Below are 23,305 nucleotides of genomic sequence, written 5' to 3' on the forward strand. Positions count from 1 at the left end.
GCAAGCGGAGATCTAGAAAACCATGAGGAATTCATACAGAAAGTATTTTGGAAAATTGTCTAACTTTTCATTTTACAAAAACAATATTTGCTGCTATAGGACTACTTCTATAAGACTTTTATCTAGCTGTCCAGATCCAGCAGGAAATAACAAGAAATGCACTCTCAGATAATTATTGGCTATGGAGGGTCATGATTAGAGGCGTTGATTGGCTGAGCAGGCATTCCCAGCTATTTCCTATTTCCCAGCTATTTCCTGCCATAGTGGAATGCATGCAAGAAGCGGCAGCAGCGTCACAGCCACAGTGAAGCAAAAAAAGGAAGAGGATTTAATATTTTGTTTTTTAGGTTGTGTTCACACACATTTACAAAACGTAAAATGCAACCGTTAACACAATATAAACAAATATGTTAACATTGTGCTTTGTAAATTGTAATTAGTCAGATATCCTCCCCTAAGCTATTGTATTTCAATCCGCAATGTAATCTACATATGTGAATACATACCTAACCATTTTCAGACTTGTAATAGCCACTAACTATCTAACTGGAAAACTCACAAGCAATAATTAATGATTGTGGCACATTTACTTACCCGTCCGCTCGAGTTCCCCAAAAGTGCATTGTCCGACCGGAATGCACAGTGCCACGATTCACTAAGATTGTGCGCCCAAAATCCTGCATGTGACGCTTCCCCGCTCAGGTCCGACAGAGTTTACCTTCTTCTTGAAAGTTAAATCCTGCGCTCAGTCCGAATCAGTCAGATCATCTGACAGCCGCCACCAATTTCTGTCGCATGAAAGTCAGCGCTGCCACCCCACACAAATCCCGAAAAACGTTTTAAAATCCGACAAAAGTGTGATCAGTGGACCCTTACTAAATAAGCCCCATTGTGTTACACTTGTCTCAGATAACAGCAGGAGAAAAATTAGTTTAAAATTACTCAGATAAAGTTACGCCAAATAGTTCTGGAATATTAAAAAAAAACTGTATTTACTTGTCACATCTAACTTGTCTGAGATATTTCTTTATTTCTTAATTTTTAGGGCATCTTTGTGATCAATGCAGAGAAGGTGCTGTGCTCACTAATGCAGCTATATCACCTAATTTACAGAAGACACACCTGAAGAGAGTACCAAATGCTAGAACTATGTCTGACTGCATTATAGCATGTTGTAACCATTCTGGTTGTGATCTTTCTTGGATGTTGGGAAGGCAATGCTATATTGTGAACTGTCAACATAAAGAGAGTTGTGAACCCCAAAAAGTAGACCATATGCAGTCTTACCTTACTTTTGTCCTGAGACCTTCACCAAGATTTATTCCATATGCACTCTATGACAACATTCCACCCAATCGAGAATATTCATTGACCGATCAGGGGGACCAAGAGGAGGATATGACCAGTTTTAAAGATCTGTCTTCCCTTATTAAGAACCCAAGCCTTGAAGATCTGACCGACTACACAGATGACTACAGTGGTCCCCAGCTAGATTTACTTCACCTAAACACTAAGGAAGGAGACAAAGTAAGACCTGACTTGGACTACATAGGATGGATTTTGCCCGAATTTAGCAAGAACAACAGTACTGTAGAAATTGGAAGACGTGAAGATGAAATAATTGAACATGCCAGAGAAGAGTCCAAGGGGAATGTGAACCATGTATCTCAGATACCATCAGAAGATTCCATTTCAACTACAACTGAGATGGTTTTGACAAGACTAGTTGAAACAACTGAGACTTTTTCAGAAGAGGTATATGTATATTCATTAATATTTCATGTTTATAGTTTTATAAATGTTTAGTCCAGGTTACCATATATCACATAGACCATATTTAAAGGGTAACTGTATGTGGCACTTTCTAGCAATTAATGTAGCATTGTTAGTATAAGGATCTTAATTAGCTTATAGCTATAGAGAACAAATGATCCAGGTTTAGCCTAAAATATGAATATAGTGCCTGTAAAGCCATACAACTCATCCAAGATGGTGCCCAATCCTAAGTCAGAAGTTACTGGGTCGTGTCTAGGGTAAACTAAAATTGTATAAAGCGGCACTGATAGAGACAGGTTGGAATTATATCTGTGAAATTCAGTATTTTTGTTAATAACAGTGAATTAGAGAATGTGTTATTTTGTTATCCTGAGTACATATAATAAAACTTGTCTTCGTGGGAATACCCCTTTAAAGATCAACATAACCTCCATCCAACATCCATCTACAAATGCAGATGTGTTACAAGCATCAAATGACAAACATCACTTGAATATGTGTTACAGTATTGTATCATAAAGTCAAATAATCAGATAGAAATGTTAACTGTAGGATATAAAAGAAGACTGAAAAACATACATACAAAGATACAAATATACATGTTAGCTCAGAGTCATTGAAAAAAAGTAATGTTACCACTATGCCTCAATAAAGGTATGGAAATGTTTTACAGCAGATAAAAGTTCAGGTCCACTGTCCTCCTATGGCCATGATCTCATCCTGCATCGCACAGAACAGAATTTAGGAGCTGTATAGTTAGTATGTGAGGACTCACACCACTATCTCCAGATATTAAGTGGAAGAAGAAATGGACCTTCCAACATGGGGGACTCCAGCAGTGGCCACAGGGAGTATAGGTATACCCAGATAGTTAAACTCTATAACTACTTCCAGACCCAAGACCTGCGCTAGCCTGGACCATTTGGCCCAGTTAACCATTAAGCTGAAGTATCTCCCAAATTCACTGATGAATGTGGTTGAACTCGATAGCAAGACAGTTGCCCGATATAGGAAAAGGATCATATCCTTGGCATATCCCAAACCCGGTCCTCCCTATCCCCAATGGCGATACCCTCATAGATCATTTTTGTCTAAGCCTTAAAACTAGGGCTTCAATGACCAAAGCAAATTATTAAGGGGATAAAGTTCAGCCCTACCTAGTTATCATTGTTGCACTTTACTTCATGGTCCTATGTTTATAGAATGTCCTATAAAGTAAAAAACACATATGCATATTTGTTTACTGAGTTATTGTGTTATCATCGATGCAGCTACCAACTCTTTTGTCTAATTCCACTTTGGAGAAACACGACTCATCTGATGTTCTTGTGAAAAGTGAGAAGCAGCCAACTCTTCACCCTGTTCTAGAACCTCAGGAGAACACAGAACATACCAACAGCACTGTACCAACCAGTCCCTCTGTCATACAAAATGTAGTATCCACCTCTACGGCAACCATTCCAGGTAAGTGGTAAAAGTCTTGAAAGGCACCTCTAAACCAGGGACGCATAACTTAATTAAACAATAAATGTTACTGCTACCCTAAGACCTTATGCACTTGACATAGCACCTATATGGTGGCATAGAAAGTGTCCATATGGCTTTCTACTATGGAAACATTTAGGAATCTTTATACCATTGTGTAATCCTCCATTAAGTGCTGTATGTACAGTACAGTAGCACAGTCCAACAGGAAAAACAATGTATTCTATGAAACCAGAGGCATACAGAGATATAATGCTACCCAAGTGCTAGAAAATGTATGGGATGTATCAGGAGAGGAATAGATTATCATGATAAAGACATGGGTTTGCCCTTATACAAATCCCTGGTCAGACCACACATGGAATATTGTGTACAGTTTTGGGCACCAGTGTATAAAAAGGATATAGTAGAGCTGGAACGGGTGCAGAGGAGAGCAACCAGGATTATTAGGGGAATGGGGGGATAAGAATACGATGACAGATTACAAAATTTGGGGTTATTCAGTTTAGAAAAAAGACGACTGAGGGGAGACCTCATAACAATGTACAAATACCTGAATGGACAGTACAAGGATCTTTTTATACCTGGGCCTGTGAAAGGATAAGGGGGCCTCCTCTTGGCCTAGAGGAGAGGCGATTTTACCATCAACATAGACAAAGGTTCTTTACTGTAAGAGCAGTGAGACTATGGAACTCTCTGCCGCAGGAGGTTGTTATGGCGGACTCTATGTACATGTTCAAGAGAGGCCTGGATGCCTTTCTGGAGAGCGAAAATATCACGGGTTAGGGGGAAAAATGTGTTTCGTTCTTAAAGGTTGTTCTTGGGTCTTTTTCCAGCCTTATATACTATACTATGAATAGGATTCCTATTATGGCTCTTTATAAATCCAAGTTGTAATAAGGCCAATGTGAATAATGTTGTATATATTGTAACTTTTAGTGGAATTTTGTATATTCAAACAAATGTGTGGTTTTGTTTTGCAGTTCCTGAGCTAACAGTCACTACTGCAGGCAATATCGTGGTGACTTTGCCAAAGGATGAAGTTCAGCTTAATGTCCTTGTGAGCCCTGAAGTCCCAGAAGGTGACTCATGCAAATTTTTATCTAATAAAAATGCCCACCAATGTTATTTATTATACTGATCCACAGGAGAAAGTATTAATGTTCAATTTACATCCAAATGATTATAATATTATTTGAAAAATACTGTATGGAATAAAGTGCAATATATAAGATATCCTTATATCAATAAACATACCAGTAACTCTCATTTTCCCCATTTTCTGATAATGGTAAAAAAACCAACCTTGCTGTAATGGAGATAGGTCATGGCTGCTTGGCAGAAAGTCTTTTAGATTTACACTGATCATGTTCTATTGTATCATAGTTTATACCTGTGTATATAGTTTGCAGTGGGAGGCATATTATAATGTTACTATAATAATAATATTATTTACACAATCTATTAATCTATTCCAATATTGGGACAGATGTATTATTGCAAATGTGACAGAATTCTTTAATAATTTGTGCTGATGCCTTACAATCAGCAATTCATTTAACTATTTCTAGTGGCTCTATTAATGAGGGAAGGGGCTTAGGGGAGATATGACAGGAAATGCGGCATTGCTTAAGGGGGCTGAACCTGGATTAATTGTTATCCTTTACCCACAACTGCTGGGACCAAAATGAGAACAGAGAAGACGTTGCTGGTTGAGGTTGTGTCCTCCCGCTTCATTTAATACTATGGGAGTGTTGAAAAGTGCTTGCCTATCTCCAGCACTCCAATTGACTATCTATGAGAGTGGCAGAGACTGCTGACGAACACTCCAGCTGCTGATGCTGTGAGTGAGAACGGGACCCTAATGTTCGTGATTGGTAAGCATCCATTCTCATGATGGGTAGGGTTCCTAGCAGTTGAACCTTCCTGGGGATAATAATAAAACTTTGAACAACTACACATGTGTGTATTGTAGTATAAACTAAGCCACTAAATAGTAAAGTTAGACGGATGGAAGTTGCTCCAAAGTTATTACCCTGTATCATCCACTGTGGTAGATCTAGTGAATTTTAGGATTATAAAGAATGCATTTGGATTGTTTACCAGAGGGATTACCGGTAATACATTTACTTACTGGCTATAAAAATAGCTGTATTGAGACCAAGCACCAGTAAATATCTGAAGTAAAGATGAAACTTTGCAAGCGTAAACACCTGAATATGTTTTGTCCTGTTGTATTACTACCTGTGTCTTCTCATTATGTCTTACAGAGATGCCGTATACATACGACTGGAAACTAATATCACAACCAAATGATTTTCAGGGTGAACTGAAACCAACAAATACACGGTCTCCCACACTGAAAAAAGTAAGAGCTTTCCCTTATATATTTTTTTACACTATTAATATGTGCATTTAAATTTTTTTTTAAAGATTTCTTTAGGAAAGTATAGAAACTGTTATATTATATTATTTGATTCAGCTTACAGCCGGACAGTATGGACTGCGTGTGTCTGTGTCACGAGAAAATCTGGTTGGAGAAGGATTTGTTAACGTTACTGTCAAGCCAGGTAAAAATAGCTATTTTATAAATAAAGAAAATTATCTTGCAGCCATATTCCAGCAATGTAATCATCTTAATATCTGTTTACACAGGATCAGGTATTCTTAAAATGTTATTCACACTTTGAATAATATGTTTGCATATGAATGATGACCATGTACATTGTATTTATTGATTCAATAGTTCAAAAATTAAACATTGACTGTTTTTTTATAATCTAAGGCTCAAATGCAAACCTGTGACCTGAGATGTAGTTGTAGCGGTTGAAGCACTTTCATTTGCAACTAGGCCCATATGCCAGGGCAACCCACAGGCTTTCTCCTGCAACACTACGATCTATACAACTTGGATAGTCATGATTTAAACTAGGTGACCTCATCTGGCTCTCAGGAAGTCTCGGGCATGCTCTATCAAGAACCTGCATCTGCCAAGACTTCCCGAGAGCCGGATGTTGTCACAGACTTTTGGGCAGATGGGTGGCAGTGGGACTAAATGAAAGGATTTAGGCATGCATAATTACTAGTTGAAGAAGCAGTGGGCCGCCTGTGATGTGTGCACAGCACCGCTCGGTCATAATGGGCATATTTGTAAAAGTTGGTTTTCCCCCAGGATGCTGCCATTTAAAGGGAACCTGTCATCACATTTGCACATATACAGCCAGCGATAGGTTCCTATAGTGCTCTAATAACTGACTTACACCCTTCTTTTAGCTAAAAATAGTTTTGATTACATTCACAGAAATCACCTTTTATCTTATATTACCTAGCATCATAGGGGGGCATATACTGCTCAGCAGCCCCCTCCCATCTATTCCTCCTCATGCCTTATACCTCCTTACTGGTCACAATTCATGTCATGTGACCAGAGTGACATCATCATCTCAGGTACGCTAGACTCTTAATAATAGAAAACTGTACCCCATGCATGTATCTGACCATGTGAAGTCACAGCAGCCTCTATGGACTACTCCTCTCCCTCCTCCATGGAGGCTGCTGTGATTTCATGTAATCACATACATGGTGTACAGTTTGCCATTATTAGAAGGCACTGTGTAAAAAGATTGACACAATATTTACCATCTGTACATAGAGCTTTATATGTCTGTAGTTGAATATTAGCAGGTGGTTGCTAAGTACAAGGAGGCCGGGCAGTGATTTGAAGAGATACAAGGCTGGCAGTCAGAATAATGGGGCATGGATCACTGCCAGCTAAGGAGAGGAGAAGAATCAGAGATACCAGACATGAGTCAGAAAAGCTAATTGCATATCAGAAAAATGGCTGTAATTAAGGTACAGTGCCCCACTGGCAGTTAATTTTAGGTGATATGGGGATGACTATATGGGGAGAGTTATAGATGTTATTCAGTGTTTTACTGTGCCCAAACTGAATTATTAATTGTACCACATACTATAAAACCACATGCAAACTCAATGTAATGTTGACAGAATGTAAAGACCAGATATCTAAAATAGTTTCTTAATTTCTGAAGCTGCCAGAATCAATCTTCCCCCAATTGCAGTTGTATTTCCACAAACACAGGAAGTGTTGCTGCCTACTACATCTGCTTTCATTGATGCAAGTCGTAAGTGCCGTGGTTATTCTCTTTCAATAATAAAAATATATATATATTGTATAAAGGTTTCTAAAAACATAGTCTTCTGTTATTATTTCATCACAGAAAGCACAGATGATGATAAAATAGTAGCTTATCTTTGGGAACAGACTGAAGGGTCAGTGCAAGAAATGAAGACAAGAGAGGATAATCCAGTTTTACAGTTATCTAACCTGGAACCCGGAAACTATACGTTTAGGTAAGGATGGTAGGTGGTGGCCCATGGTGGTGGATGGTAGGTGATGTAGCCCAGACAGTGGTACAAGTTACTATTCTAAATTATCTTTAAAGGGATATTCTCGTCTGGACATTCACATTCTGTTTCATTAATCTGCCATATATAAACATTTCTTCAATTAGATATTATTAAAAAGAATGCACCCATGTGAAGATAATTTCTCATTAATGTACTCATAGGGTCCCTTAGAAACAAGACTGTGTCCTTGGATACGGCCACCTCTGCTAGAGGGATTGCACAAAGAAACAAAAGTTTGTTGTATATGAAATGTCCGGGAGTTACTGCATATCCCACAGCCGCCCTGTGGTAATGTTTGCTGAAGCCAGATGCTCAGGCAGAGCTCAATAGCCCATGTCTGGCCACTACTGCCAGAGTGCAGGTTGGTCGTATCCAAGGAAGCTATCTCGTTTCTAAGGGACTAGAGAGACTATGAGAAATTATCTTCACACAGGAACATTTTTTTAATAGCATCCAATTGAAGAAATGTTTACATACAGTATGTCAAATGAATTAAATGAAATGTAAATGCCCAGATGGGAATACCCCTTTAATATTAGGTGGTGGCTATATAGGTGATGGCCTAGTTGGTGTAGTGGCAGTGGTGTTAGCCTTGCTACTGGCCTAGCTGGCACAGTGGTGTTAGCATAGTTTGTGGCCTAGCTGGCACAGTGGCAGTGGTGTTAGCCTTGCTGCTGGCCTAGCTGGCACAGTGGTGTTAGCATAGGTGCTGGCCTAGCTGGTGCAGTGGTGTCAGCTTTGCTGCTGGCCTAGCTGGCATAGTGGTGTTAGCATAGGTGGTGGCCTAGCTGGTGCAGTGGTGTTAGCATAGGTTGTGGCCTAGCTGGCGCAGTGGCAGTGGTGTTAGCCTTGCTGCTGGCCTAGCTGGCATAGTGGTGTTAGCATAGGTGGTGGCCTAGCTGGCGCAGTGGTAGTGGTGTTAGCCTTGCTGCTGGCCTATCTGGCACAGTGGTGTTAGCCTTGCTGCTGGCCTAGCTAGCGCAGTGGTGTTAGCATAGGTGGTGGCCTAGCTGGCGCAGTGGTGTTAGCATAGGTGGTGGCCTAGCTGGCGCAGTGGTGTTAGCATAGGTGGTGGCCTAGCTGGCGCAGTGGTGTTAGCATAGGTGGTGGCCTAGCTGGCGCAGTGGTGTTAGCCTTGCTGCTGGCCTAGCTGGCCCAGTGGTATAAGCATAGGTGCTGGCCTAGCTGGTGTAGTGGCAGTGGTGTTAGCTTTGCTGCTGGCCTAGCTGGCGCAGTGGTTTTAGCATAGGTGCTGGCCTAGCTGACACAGTGGCAGTGGTTTTAGCCTAGGTGCTGGCCTAGATGGCACAGTGGCAGTGGTGTTAGTCTAGCTGCTGGCCTAGCTGGCGCAGTAGTGTTAGCAAAGGTGCTGGCCTAGCTGACACAGTGGCAGTGGTTTTAGCCTAGGTGCTGGCCTAGCTGTCACAGTCGCAGCGGTGTTAGCCTAGCAGCTAACCTTGCTGGCAAAGTGGCAATGGTGTTAGTCTAGCTGCTGGCTTAGTTGGCACAGTGGCAGTGGCGTTAGCCTAGGTCAGTGGTGGCGAACCTATGGCACGGGTGCCAGAGGTGGCACTCGGAGCCCTCTCTTTGGGCACCCAGGCCATCCCCCAGCACAAAGGTCAACATTCAGGACTCAAGACCTGAATCAAGGAAGTGTGGACAGAGCTTGATTATCATTGTAGCCTCTTCTCCGCACCTATGATTCATCCTGTCAAGAGGACTTTAGAGGGAAACTACAATAACAATCCAAATTTCTCCTTCTTTCTCTTGTATTAGTATCATCAGGGCGCCAATACGTTTGAAACCTGTGAGGTACTTTACATTGGCATTTGGCACTTTGTGAAAAATATCTGGCTTTTGCTTGTAGTTTTGGCACTCGGTGCCTAAATGGTTCGCCATCACTGGCCTAGGTGTTGGCCTAACTGGCACAGTGGTAGTGGTGTTAGCCTAGCCGCTAACCTTGCTGGCACAGATGCAATGGTGTTAGTCTAGCTGCTGGCTTAGGTAGCACAGTGGCAGTGGCGTTAGCCTAGCTGTTGGCCTAGTTGTCACAGTGGCAGTGGCGTTAGCCTAGCTGCTGGCTTAGCTGGCACAGTGGCAGTGGCGTTAGCTTAGGGTGTTGGCCTAACTGGCACAGTGGCAGTGGTGTTAGCCTAGCCGCTATCTTTGCTGGCACAGGGGCAGTGGTTTTAGCCTAGCTGACACAGTGGCAGTAGTACTGAGTAAAAGCTCCAGTCGCCATACCAGTCCCTTTATTAAATCATTTAGTTTTTTTTTACAAATCTAATTTAAATTTGATTCTTATTCTTTAGGCTAACCGTGATGGACTCTGATGGAGCTAAAAACTCTACTGAAGCTTATGTTATAGTGAACAAGGTTGTTGATAACCCACCAATTGCGAATGCTGGACCAAATCAACTCATAACCCTCCCTCAAAATCAAATTTTTGTTAATGGAAACCTGAGCAGTGATGATCACCAGATCATCAGCTATGAGTGGTCTCTAAGCCCAAGTAGTACAGGAAAGCTGATGTCCATGAAGGTAAATATGGTGTTCTTGTATGATTTATATGAGGACATGTAAGTACACATCTTTATTTTGAAAATACAATATTACACCATTTTTTCTTTCCTTCAGTAAAATTATAATAATACATCACAAACTATAATAAATGTGTAGTCAGGACAGATGTTGGGTAGATAGACTATATATTGATAATACAGAATGATTTATAATGTATATGTTTTATTAAGTTTTCATACTCTTCACACTTTGTTTTGTGTCCTGTATATACACTATGCCAGGAAAACTTCAGGCACGAATGCTGATCATACCCCTAAAACTTTATGGCATTCAAGGAAAATCATGAGTGCCCTTTTGGTATACGTTTCACTAATAAGTAGAGATGAGCGAACATGCTCGTCCGAGCTTGATGCTCGGTCGAGCATTAGGGTACTCGAAACTGCTCGTTACTCGGACGAATACTTCGCCCGCTCGAGAAAATGGCAGCTCCCGCCGTTTTGCTTTTTGGCGGCCAGAAACAGAGCCAATCACAAGCCAGGAGACTCTGCACTCCACCCAGCATGACGTGGTACCCTTACACGTCGATAGCAGTGGTTGGCTGGCCAGATCAGGTGACCCTGGGATAGACTAGCCGCTGGCCGCGCTGCTCGGATCATTCTGTCTCTGGATGCCGCTAGGGAGAGAGCTGCTGCTGGTCAGGGAAAGCGTTAGGGTGTTCTATTAGCTTACTGTTAGGCAGGAGTGATTCTCAAAGAACCCAACAGCCCTTCTTAGGGCTACAATAACGTTCTACTTTTTTTATTTTAATTTGCATCTTTTACCATTTTGTGAGGAATTAGCAGGGGGACTTGCTACCGTTGTGTTTAGCTCTTAGTGGCACACATATCCATAGCAAAGACCGAAGTGGGAAAATTCAGTAGGGGTTGGATTTCTATTAGGCAATAACTCAGTGTCATCTCATCTGGCATAGTAGTGTGCTTCCTTTGATACTTGGCTAGAAAATAGCCATAGGAGAATACAAACAGCTTCTTGAAGCCTACAGTAGCGTTCTATATATTTGATTTCTGGTTGATCTGCTGGTGGCTGTAGTTTCTGCAGTGCATGTACTTGCCAATTCTGAGCAATTTGTAGTGAGACTTGCGACCGCTGTGTTCTGCGCTTAGTGGCGCACATATCCATAGCAAAGGCCGAAGTGGCAAAATTCAGTAGGGGTTGGATTTCTATTAGGCAATAACTCAGTGTCATCTCATCTGGCATAGTAGTGTGCTTCCTTTGATACTTGGCTAGAAAATAGCCATAGGAGAATACAAACAGCTTCTTGAAGCCTACAGTAGCGTTCTATATATTTGATTTCTGGTTGATCTGCTGGTGGCTGTAGTTTCTGCAGTGCATGTACTTGCCAATTCTGAGCAATTTGTAGTGAGACTTGCGACCGCTGTGTTCTGCGCTTAGTGGCGCACATATCCATAGCAAAGGCCGAAGTGGCAAAATTCAGTAGGGGTTGGATTTCTATTAGGCAATAACTCAGTGTCATCTCATCTGGCATAGTAGTGTGCTTCCTTTGATACTTGGCTAGAAAATAGCCATAGGAGAATACAAACAGCTTCTTGAAGCCTACAGTAGCGTTCTATATATTTGATTTCTGGTTGATCTGCTGGTGGCTGTAGTTTCTGCAGTGCATGTACTTGCCAATTCTGAGCAATTTGTAGTGAGACTTGCGACCGCTGTGTTCTGCGCTTAGTGGCGCACATATCCATAGCAAAGGCCGAAGTGGCAAAATTCAGTAGGGGTTGGATTTCTATTAGGCAATAACTCAGTGTCATCTCATCTGGCATAGTAGTGTGCTTCCTTTGATACTTGGCTAGAAAATAGCCATAGGAGAATACAAACAGCTTCTTGAAGCCTACAGTAGCGTTCTATATATTTGATTTCTGGTTGATCTGCTGGTGGCTGTAGTTTCTGCAGTGCATGTACTTGCCAATTCTGAGCAATTTGTAGTGAGACTTGCGACCGCTGTGTTCTGCGCTTAGTGGCGCACATATCCATAGCAAAGGCCGAAGTGGCAAAATTCAGTAGGGGTTGGATTTCTATTAGGCAATAACTCAGTGTCATCTCATCTGGCATAGTAGTGTGCTTCCTTTGATACTTGGCTAGAAAATAGCCATAGGAGAATACAAACAGCTTCTTGAAGCCTACAGTAGCGTTCTATATATTTGATTTCTGGTTGATCTGCTGGTGGCTGTAGTTTCTGCAGTGCATGTACTTGCCAATTCTGAGCAATTTGTAGTGAGACTTGCGACCGCTGTGTTCTGCGCTTAGTGGCGCACATATCCATAGCAAAGGCCGAAGTGGCAAAATTCAGTAGGGGTTGGATTTCTATTAGGCAATAACTCAGTGTCATCTCATCTGGCATAGTAGTGTGCTTCCTTTGATACTTGGCTAGAAAATAGCCATAGGAGAATACAAACAGCTTCTTGAAGCCTACAGTAGCGTTCTATATATTTGATTTCTGGTTGATCTGCTGGTGGCTGTAGTTTCTGCAGTGCATGTACTTGCCAATTCTGAGCAATTTGTAGTGAGACTTGCGACCGCTGTGTTCTGCGCTTAGTGGCGCACATATCCATAGCAAAGGCCGAAGTGGCAAAATTCAGTAGGGGTTGGATTTCTATTAGGCAATAACTCAGTGTCATCTCATCTGGCATAGTAGTGTGCTTCCTTTGATACTTGGCTAGAAAATAGCCATAGGAGAATACAAACAGCTTCTTGAAGCCTACAGTAGCGTTCTATATATTTGATTTCTGGTTGATCTGCTGGTGGCTGTAGTTTCTGCAGTGCATGTACTTGCCAATTCTGAGCAATTTGTAGTGAGACTTGCGACCGCTGTGTTCTGCGCTTAGTGGCGCACATATCCATAGCAAAGGCCGAAGTGGCAAAATTCAGTAGGGGTTGGATTTCTATTAGGCAATAACTCAGTGTCATCTCATCTGGCATAGTAGTGTGCTTCCTTTGATACTTGGCTAGAAAATAGCCATAGGAGAATACAAACAGCTTCTTGAAGCCTACAGTAGCGTTCTATATATTTGATTTCTGGTTGATCTGCTGGTGGCTGTAGTTTCTGCAGTGCATGTACTTGCCAATTCTGAGCAATTTGTAGTGAGACTTGCGACCGCTGTGTTCTGCGCTTAGTGGCGCACATATCCATAGCAAAGGCCGAAGTGGCAAAATTCAGTAGGGGTTGGATTTCTATTAGGCAATAACTCAGTGTCATCTCATCTGGCATAGTAGTGTGCTTCCTTTGATACTTGGCTAGAAAATAGCCATAGGAGAATACAAACAGCTTCTTGAAGCCTACAGTAGCGTTCTATATATTTGATTTCTGGTTGATCTGCTGGTGGCTGTAGTTTCTGCAGTGCATGTACTTGCCAATTCTGAGCAATTTGTAGTGAGACTTGCGACCGCTGTGTTCTGCGCTTAGTGGCGCACATATCCATAGCAAAGGCCGAAGTGGCAAAATTCAGTAGGGGTTGGATTTCTATTAGGCAATAACTCAGTGTCATCTCATCTGGCATAGTAGTGTGCTTCCTTTGATACTTGGCTAGAAAATAGCCATAGGAGAATACAAACAGCTTCTTGAAGCCTACAGTAGCGTTCTATATATTTGATTTCTGGTTGATCTGCTGGTGGCTGTAGTTTCTGCAGTGCATGTACTTGCCAATTCTGAGCAATTTGTAGTGAGACTTGCGACCGCTGTGTTCTGCGCTTAGTGGCGCACATATCCATAGCAAAGGCCGAAGTGGCAAAATTCAGTAGGGGTTGGATTTCTATTAGGCAATAACTCAGTGTCATCTCATCTGGCATAGTAGTGTGCTTCCTTTGATACTTGGCTAGAAAATAGCCATAGGAGAATACAAACAGCTTCTTGAAGCCTACAGTAGCGTTCTATATATTTGATTTCTGGTTGATCTGCTGGTGGCTGTAGTTTCTGCAGTGCATGTACTTGCCAATTCTGAGCAATTTGTAGTGAGACTTGCGACCGCTGTGTTCTGCGCTTAGTGGCGCACATATCCATAGCAAAGGCCGAAGTGGCAAAATTCAGTAGGGGTTGGATTTCTATTAGGCAATAACTCAGTGTCATCTCATCTGGCATAGTAGTGTGCTTCCTTTGATACTTGGCTAGAAAATAGCCATAGGAGAATACAAACAGCTTCTTGAAGCCTACAGTAGCGTTCTATATATTTGATTTCTGGTTGATCTGCTGGTGGCTGTAGTTTCTGCAGTGCATGTACTTGCCAATTCTGAGCAATTTGTAGTGAGACTTGCGACCGCTGTGTTCTGCGCTTAGTGGCGCACATATCCATAGCAAAGGCCGAAGTGGCAAAATTCAGTAGGGGTTGGATTTCTATTAGGCAATAACTCAGTGTCATCTCATCTGGCATAGTAGTGTGCTTCCTTTGATACTTGGCTAGAAAATAGCCATAGGAGAATACAAACAGCTTCTTGAAGCCTACAGTAGCGTTCTATATATTTGATTTCTGGTTGATCTGCTGGTGGCTGTAGTTTCTGCAGTGCATGTACTTGCCAATTCTGAGCAATTTGTAGTGAGACTTGCGACCGCTGTGTTCTGCGCTTAGTGGCGCACATATCCATAGCAAAGGCCGAAGTGGCAAAATTCAGTAGGGGTTGGATTTCTATTAGGCAATAACTCAGTGTCATCTCATCTGGCATAGTAGTGTGCTTCCTTTGATACTTGGCTAGAAAATAGCCATAGGAGAATACAAACAGCTTCTTGAAGCCTACAGTAGCGTTCTATATATTTGATTTCTGGTTGATCTGCTGGTGGCTGTAGTTTCTGCAGTGCATGTACTTGCCAATTCTGAGCAATTTGTAGTGAGACTTGCGACCGCTGTGTTCTGCGCTTAGTGGCGCACATATCCATAGCAAAGGCCGAAGTGGCAAAATTCAGTAGGGGTTGGATTTCTATTAGGCACTAACTCAGTGTCATCTCATCTGGCATAGTAGTGTGCTTCCTTTGATACTTGGCTAGAAAATAGCCATAGCAATAGGATAGGATTGTTTGGTTTTAAAAACTCAAAAAAAAACAAAAAACACAAAAAAAAAAAAAAAACACAAAAAAACACAAAAAAAAAAAAAAAAGAAGTAAAAAAAAAAAAAAGTTATAACTCTCATTTTAAAAATAATTAACCCGAGGGCTAGGGGTAGAGGACGAGGGCGGGGACGTGGGCGTCCAACTACTGCAGGGGTCAGAGGCCGTGGTCCTGGGCGGGGTGAGACACCACCTGCTGATGAGGGAGCAGGGGAACGCCGCAGAGCTACACTCCCTAGGTTCATGTCTGAAGTTACTGGGACTCGTGGTAGAGCACTGTTGAGGCCAGAACAGTGCGAACAGGTGATGTCGTGGATTGCTGACAATGCTTCGAGCAATTTGTCCACCACCAGTCAGTCTTCCACGCAGTCCACCCATGTCACCGAAATCCCCACTCCTCCAGCTCCTGCACCTCAGCCTCCTCCCCCCCAGTCTGCCCCCTCCCAGGAAAATTTGGCATTTGAACCGGCATACTCTGAGGAACTGTTTTCTGGACCCTTCCCACAGTCACAAACCACTTGTCCGGTTGCTGCTGAGCAATTTTCCGATGCCCAGGTTTTCCACCAGTCACAGTCTGTGGGTGATGATGACCTTCTTGACGTAGTGGAAGTGTGTAAAGAGGTGTCCGACGATGAGGAGACACGGTTGTCAGACAGTGGGGAAGTTGTTGTCAGGGCAGGAAGTCCGAGGGGGGAGCAGACTGAGGGATCGGAGGATGATGAGGTGACAGACCCAAGCTGGGTTGAGAGGCCGGGTGAACACAGTGCTTCTGAGACGGAGGAGAGTCCTCGACCTGAACAGGTTGGAAGAGGCAGTGGTGGGGCCAGACGGAGAGGCAGGGCCAGAGCTGGTGCATCAGCGCCACTGTCAACTAGTGAAGCTCCCGTGGTGAGGGCTCTTGCGGCGAGGGCTAGATCTTCAGAAGTGTGGAGGTTCTTTAAGGAAACACCGGATGACCGACGGACTGTGGTGTGCAACATTTGCCAAACCAGGCTCAGCAGGGGTTCCACCACTACTAGCTTAACTACCACCAGTATGCGCAGGCATATGAATGCTAAGCACCCCACTCAGTGGCAACAAGCCCGTTCACCTCCGGCCGTGCACACCACTGCTCCTTCCCCTGTGTCAGCTGCTAGTCAGCCCCCTGCCCAGGACCCTGGCACAAAAACCCCATCGTCGCCTCCACGATCCTCCACAGCATCCACCAGCGTTCAGCTCTCCATACCCCAGACGCTGGAGCGGAAACGCAAATATAGTGCAACCCACCCGCACGCCCAAGCCCTTAATGTGCACATCTCCAGATTGCTTAGCCTGGAGATGCTGCCCTATAGGCTAGTAGAGACCGAGGCCTTTCGCAACCTCATGGCGGCGGCCGCCCCTCGGTATTCGGTCCCCAGCCGCCACTACTTTTCCCGATGTGCCGTCCCAGCCCTGCACCAGCACGTGTCAGACAACATCATCCGTGCCCTGACCAACGCCGTTTCTGACAAGGTCCACCTGACCACGGACACGTGGACGAGTGCTGCCGGGCAGGGCCACTATATATCGCTGACGGCACATTGGGTTAACTTGGTGGAGGCTGGGACCGAGTCTGACCCTGGGGCTGCTCATATACTGCCGACGCCGAGGATTGCGGGGCCTACCTCGGTCCAGGTGTTTCAGGCCTACTATGCCTCCTCCTCCTCCCACCCCTCCTCCACCTCCTCCTCCGAACTACCATCCGTGGGCACGGCGCCATCAGTCGGTAGCTCTAGGCACAGCAGCAGTGCCGTCGCTAAGCGACAGCAGGCGGTGCTCAAACTGCTGAGCCTAGGCGACAAAAGGCACACCGCCCAAGAGCTATTACAGGGCATCACGGCGCAGACTGATCTGTGGCTGGCACCGCTGAACCTCAAGCCGGGAATGGTTGTGTGTGACAACGGCCGTAACCTGGTGGCGGCTCTGCAACTCGGCAGACTGACACATGTGCCATGCCTGGCCCATGTGTTAAATCTGATAGTGCAGCGTTTCCTCAAGACATACCCCAATCTGTCTGATTTGCTCACGAAGGTGCGCCGCATCTGTGCGCATTTCAGGAAGTCCAGCCCAGATGCTGCCACTCTCAGGGCAGCGCAGCGCCGCCTCCAACTGCCCGCTCACCGACTGTTGTGCGACGTGCCCACGAGGTGGAATTCAACACTGACCATGTTATCCAGAGTTTACCAGCAGCGCAGAGCGATTGTAGACTGCCAGATGTCAACTTCCACCAGAACTGGTAGTCAGGTCAGTCAGCTTCCTCAAGTCTACAATGAGGAGTGGACGTGGATGTCTGATATCTGTCAGGTGCTGAGTAACTTTGAGGAGTCAACACAGATGGTCAGTGGCGATGCCGCCATCATCAGCCTCACCATCCCGCTGCTTGGCCTGTTGAAAAACTCTCTGGTCAGCATGAAGTCGGAAGCTTTGCGCTCGTCACAAGAGACGGGGGAAGAATATTCCCTTGTTGATAGCCAAAGCACCCTGAGGTCTGTTTCTCAGCGCATATCGGAGGAGGTGGAGGTGGAGGAGGATGAGGAGGAAGAGGAGGAGAATGTTGGCGAGACACAAGAGGGGACCATTGTTGAGTCCTTCACTGTTCAGCGTGTATGGGCAGAAGAAGAGGAGTTGGAGGAGTTGGAGGAGGAGGAAATGGACAGTCAGGCCAGTGAGGGGAGTGAATTCTTACGCGTTGGTACTCTGGCGCATATGGCAGATTTCATGCTAGGCTGCCTATCCCGTGACCCTCGCGTTCAAAGAATTTATTCCAGCACCGATTACTGGGTGTTCACTCTCCTGGACCCACGGTACAAGCAAAATCTTCCCACTCTCATCCCTGGAGAGGAAAGGAGTGTGAGAATGCATGAATACCAGCAGGCCCTGGTGCACAAGCTGAAACAGTATTTCCCTTCTGACAGCGCTAGCGGCAGAGTGCGTAGTTCTGCGGGACAAGTAGCGAGGGAGAGTAGGCGAGCAGGCAGCTTGTCCAGCACTGGCAAGGGTACGCTTTACAAGGCTTTTGCCAGCTTTATGTCACCCCAGCAAGACACTGTCACCTGTCCCCAGTCTCGGCAGAGTAGGGCTGATCTTTACAGAAAGATGGTGAGGGAGTACGTAGCTGACCATACCATCGTCCTAAATGATCACACAGCTCCCTACAACTACTGGGTTTCAAAGCTGGACATGTGGCACGAACTGGCGCTGTACGCCTTGGAGGTTCTTGCCTGCCCTGCCGCTAGCGTCTTGTCCGAGCGGGTTTTCAGTGCAGCTGGTGGCATCATCACCGATAAGCGTACACGCCTGTCGACTGACAGCGCTGACAGGCTGACGCTTATTAAAATGAATAAAGGCTGGATTTCTCAGAATTTCCAATCTCCACCAGGTGAAGGAAGCTCAACCTGAATAATTGATCCACTCCTCCTCCTCCTCCTCATTTTCCTCCTTCTCCTCCTCTTTGTACAGTAAAGCAGAGGAAAATGGCTATTTTTTGACAGGGCCCACTGGCTCTTGCTATAGTACTTCATGCATTTAATTTTTCTGGAGGGCCACCTACCCGGTCCTCTGTTTGAAACAATTTTTGTGAGTGCCACATACAGGCACTCAATCTATTCCATTTTTCTGGAGGGCCACCTACCCGGTCCTCTGTTTTAAAAAATTTTTGGGACTGCCACATACAGGCACTCAATCTATTCCATTTTACTGGAGGGCCACCTACCTGCTCCTCTGGTTTGAAACATTTTTGGGACTGCCACATACAGGCACTCAATCTATTCCATTTTACTGCAGGGCCACCTACCTGCTCCTCTGGTTTGAACAATTTTTGGGACTGCCACATACAGGCACTCAATCTATTCCATTTTACTGGAGGGCCACCTACCTGCTCCTCTGGTTTGAAACATTTTTGGGACTGCCACATACAGGCACTCAATCTATTCCATTTTACTGCAGGGCCACCTACCTGCTCCTCTGGTTTGAAACATTTTTGGGACTGCCACATACAGGCACTCAATCTATCCCATTTTACTGGAGGGCCACCTACCTGCTCCTCTGGTTTGAAAAATGTTTGGGACTGCCACATACAGGCACTATCCAAATTAAATTGTCTCCATAGCAGCCTCCACACGTTGTCTCCATTGCTACCTCCAAAAGTCGTCCATATAGCTGCCTCCATACATCGTCCCTTTATCAAACGAGGTGTGTCAGGCAGAAATTTGGGTTGTTTTCATGGATTCCACATCAAAGTTGTTAACTTTGTCGCCACCCTGCTGTGTTATCCACAAAATATACTGGCAAACTTTTACCATTTAGGGATATTATTTCAGCGCTTCTTGCGCATCTGTTTACATTTCCCTCACCCGGCATATCCTAAACTTATAAGAACGCTACTACACTTGATCTTATACAAAAGGTTCTTAGAAGTGCTGTTTGGGGAGTAGCCTAGAGACAGGGGCTTGGATTGGCGAAAGCTCGCCTGGCAGCGGAACGCCAGCTCCATGCGCATCATGCGCTTCTTGCGCATCTGTTTACATTCCCCTCACCCGCCATATCCCAAACTTATAAGAACGCTACTACACTTAACTTGGTGCAGGCTGGGACCGAGTCTGACCCTGGGGCTGGTCATATACTGCCGACGCAGAGAATTGCGGGGCCTACCTCGGTCCAGGTCTCAAAGGCCTACTATACCTCCGCCCACCCCTCCTCCACCTCCTCCTCCTCCGAATTACCATCCGTGGGCATGGCGCCATCAGTCGGTAGCTCTAGGCACAGCAGCAGTGCCGTCGCTAAGCGACAGCAGGCGGTGCTGAAACTGCTGAGCCTAGGCGATAAAAGGCACACCGCCCAAGAGCTATTACAGGGCATTCCACATCAAAGTTGTTAACTTTGTCGCCACCCTGCTGTGTAATCCACAAAATATACTTGCAAACTTTTACCATTTAGGGATATTATTTCAGCGCTTCTTGCGCATCTGTTTACATTCCCCTCACCCGCCATATCCTAAACTTATAAGAACGCTACTACACTTGATCTTATACAAAAGGTTCTTAGAAGTGCTGTTTGGGGAGTAGCCTATAGACAGGGGCTTGGATTGGCGAAAGCTCGCCTGGCAGCGGAGCGCCAGCTCCATGCCAAGATCCAACTAACATAGTTTTAACTGCAGCACCTTTAATCTACTACTAGTTCACTGCCTCCATACATGGTCCCCTTATCAAACGAGCTGTGTCAGGCAGAATTTTGGGTTGTTTTCATGGCTTCCATGTTAACTTTGTCGCCACCCTGCTGTGTAATCCACAAAATATACTGGCAAACTTTTATCATGTACCGATATTATTTGAGCGCTTCTTGCTCACCTCCTTTGGTTCCTCTCTGCCACCCATTGGTTTGAAGCCTGAGTCCATTTAGGGTATGTCGCCATGACACTCTCTAGCCTGCTGCCGCTGCCTCTGCATGCCGTCCCCTATAGTGTCAGGGTCAATTATTGGATGTTTTAGATGCTATCTAGCTTCATTCTGTCACTCTGTCATGGCCATGCTGTTGCCCATAATTTTGGCATAATGGTGCGATTAGGCAGCCTCAGAGGCATCCATGCATGCTGCCCCTGCTGTTTCCTGTCCATTTCCGTGGTGTTTCCATCCTTTTCTGAGGTTCCCAGGTGTTTGGCCAAGCTTCCCTGTGCAGAGCCTTGGTCCCCTTGAAAAATGCTCGAGTCTCCCATTGACTTCAATGGGGTTCGTTATTCGAGACGAGCACTCGAGCATCGGGAAAAGTTCGTCTCGAATAACGAGTACCCGAGCATTTTAGTGTTCGCTCATCTCTACTAATAAGCCTTTTTACTATGCATTTTTTTTATTGTTTATTTATTTCTCAAGCATAGGCACATAAACAATATTTTTTGTCAACCTAAGACTATCTGCAAAGTTGATTAATTTCTAGCGGAACAATAGAAAACTGATAATAAAGGCTTATACATTCTTTAAGTAACAGTTACATTTCTATTGGTTCTATGTGCACCTGTGTGGCGGCGCATGGTAAGGGCCAGGTTTCGCATCCCCCATCATGACCGATATATCAAGGCGTAAGCCTTTTCATGTATTTCTTGGATGGCAGTGCCGTCGGGCAAAATTAGTGTAGTTTTGCGTAAAAACCTTTTTGAAAAAAATAAAAAAAGGACGCAGGCACGGGGCAAGCCACTTCCCCGGCGGTCACGGATAGGCGTGAAGGTGGCGTAAGTGATTATTTCAGTGCTACTACACCAGAAACTGGCATAGAAGCACTGATAAGTTCCCTTTTTTCCCTTTTCCCTTATATTTAGTGTGAATATAAACTGTAATTAAATACATAATGTTACTATTAATTGTATGATTACAAAAACAAGTGTATAGAATGTCTATCCATCATTGTGTTTTTATTCTTGTCACCTTTTATCTCTTGTATAGGGTGTGCACTCTCCTTATATTCAAGCTACAGCATTGCAGGCTGGAGAATATATCTTTCAACTGACAGTGACTGATTCCTCAAACCAACAGTCCACCGCTTATACCACTGTGATTGTACAACCTGGTAGGCAAACTATCTTGTAGGTAGGCAAACTATCTTGTAAATAAAACACTCTATCATGTGCAATATAAGAAACCAAAAATACTTTCTTCCTTATTGAATAAGCCAAAAGTGGAATACCGTCAGGAACCCTAAAACAGGAGTGGATCAAGTCTGGGAAGAAAAGGTGGACAGATGTCCTCCAAATAGAGCAAAGGAAACAAAGGCACGGAGCGTTACCCTAGTGTAGTATTCAATACAACACAAAGCGGAAAAAAGCAGAGTGATTGGGCTCTCACCCTTCTGCATAAGAACATATAGTATCATGAACATTCATTGGCAGCCTGATCCTCCCGTGGCCAGGTCCCCTATCCAGACTGCGGGGTGACAGGAATATGAATTGTTGATAGACCCAGTGGGTAAAGACGAGGAATGATGTTTTGCACAATCGAGACGTTTTACTGTTATTGGATAGCAACTCGTTTCACCTCAGGAACTGAGCCTTCACCAGGCATAGAGTAAAATAAAACATAGCCTCCTATTAATACATACATAAAAACAATGCACACTATAACACACAGCCAGATCTTGTGCAGTGAGCTCTGCAGATTTTTGTGGCCGATAACTTTAAAAAAAAAAGCATTAGCAAAGCGAGTGTGTGAGCTTGGCGGCGAGTGTGCACTGATCCCAAGTGTGTGCAGTGTCATAAGTGTGACTTAGGTTTAAGGGAAGGACTACTTTTTGGATCCTGCAACAAATAGATAAGTGCATCTACATTTTTATTTCCTGATATTCATTGTGTGTTTTTTATTGCAACCAAGTAGATCTAAAGGTATTTTACTTGCATAATCTGTATATTGTGTGGGGGGTATAGGGAGGCATTCACCTTGCTTATCTAGACAGTATAGTCACAGGTGCTGCCTAATTAATAGTGGGGTGTGGCTATCTAATTAGCAGCCTTTATATACTTCTGTGGTCAGTTTGTTTGGTGGTTTGCAGCCAGATCTTGTGCAGTGAGCTCTGCAGATTTTTGTGGCCGATAACTTTAAAAAAAAAAGCATTAGCAAAGCGAGTGTGTGAGCTTGGCGGCGAGTGTGCACTGATCCCAAGTGTGTGCAGTGTCATAAGTGTGACTTAGGTTTAAGGGAAGGACTACTTTTTGGATCCTGCAACAAATAGATAAGTGCATCTACATTTTTATTTCCTGATATTCATTGTGTGTTTTTTATTGCAACCAAGTAGATCTAAAGGTATTTTACTTGCATAATCTGTATATTGTGTGGGGGGTATAGGGAGGCATTCACCTTGCTTATCTAGACAGTATAGTCACAGGTGCTGCCTAATTAATAGTGGGGTGTGGCTATCTAATTAGCAGCCTTTATATACTTCTGTGGTCAGTTTGTTTGGTGGTTTGCAGCCAGATCTTGTGCAGTGAGC

The 23,305-nt window shown here is 44.2% G+C and overlaps 1 protein-coding gene across 1 annotated transcript in view; it reads left to right on the forward strand.

Moving 5' to 3' along the window:
- The window catches only part of KIAA0319 (KIAA0319 ortholog), a 55,298-nt gene that overhangs the window by 5,156 nt on the left and 26,837 nt on the right, over positions 1–23,305 (forward strand). The window contains exons 3-11 of the mRNA XM_072152432.1: positions 1,046–1,755; positions 3,048–3,240; positions 4,245–4,343; positions 5,532–5,629; positions 5,744–5,831; positions 7,314–7,406; positions 7,503–7,635; positions 10,005–10,233; positions 21,769–21,892. Of these exons, the coding sequence (XP_072008533.1) occupies positions 1,046–1,755; positions 3,048–3,240; positions 4,245–4,343; positions 5,532–5,629; positions 5,744–5,831; positions 7,314–7,406; positions 7,503–7,635; positions 10,005–10,233; positions 21,769–21,892 (1,767 nt within the window). The remainder of the gene's footprint in view (positions 1–1,045; positions 1,756–3,047; positions 3,241–4,244; positions 4,344–5,531; positions 5,630–5,743; positions 5,832–7,313; positions 7,407–7,502; positions 7,636–10,004; positions 10,234–21,768; positions 21,893–23,305) is intronic.

This window comes from Engystomops pustulosus, chromosome 5 (assembly GCF_040894005.1).
Source record: "Engystomops pustulosus chromosome 5, aEngPut4.maternal, whole genome shotgun sequence".
In the NCBI taxonomy this organism is placed as follows: Eukaryota; Metazoa; Chordata; class Amphibia; order Anura; family Leptodactylidae; genus Engystomops; species Engystomops pustulosus.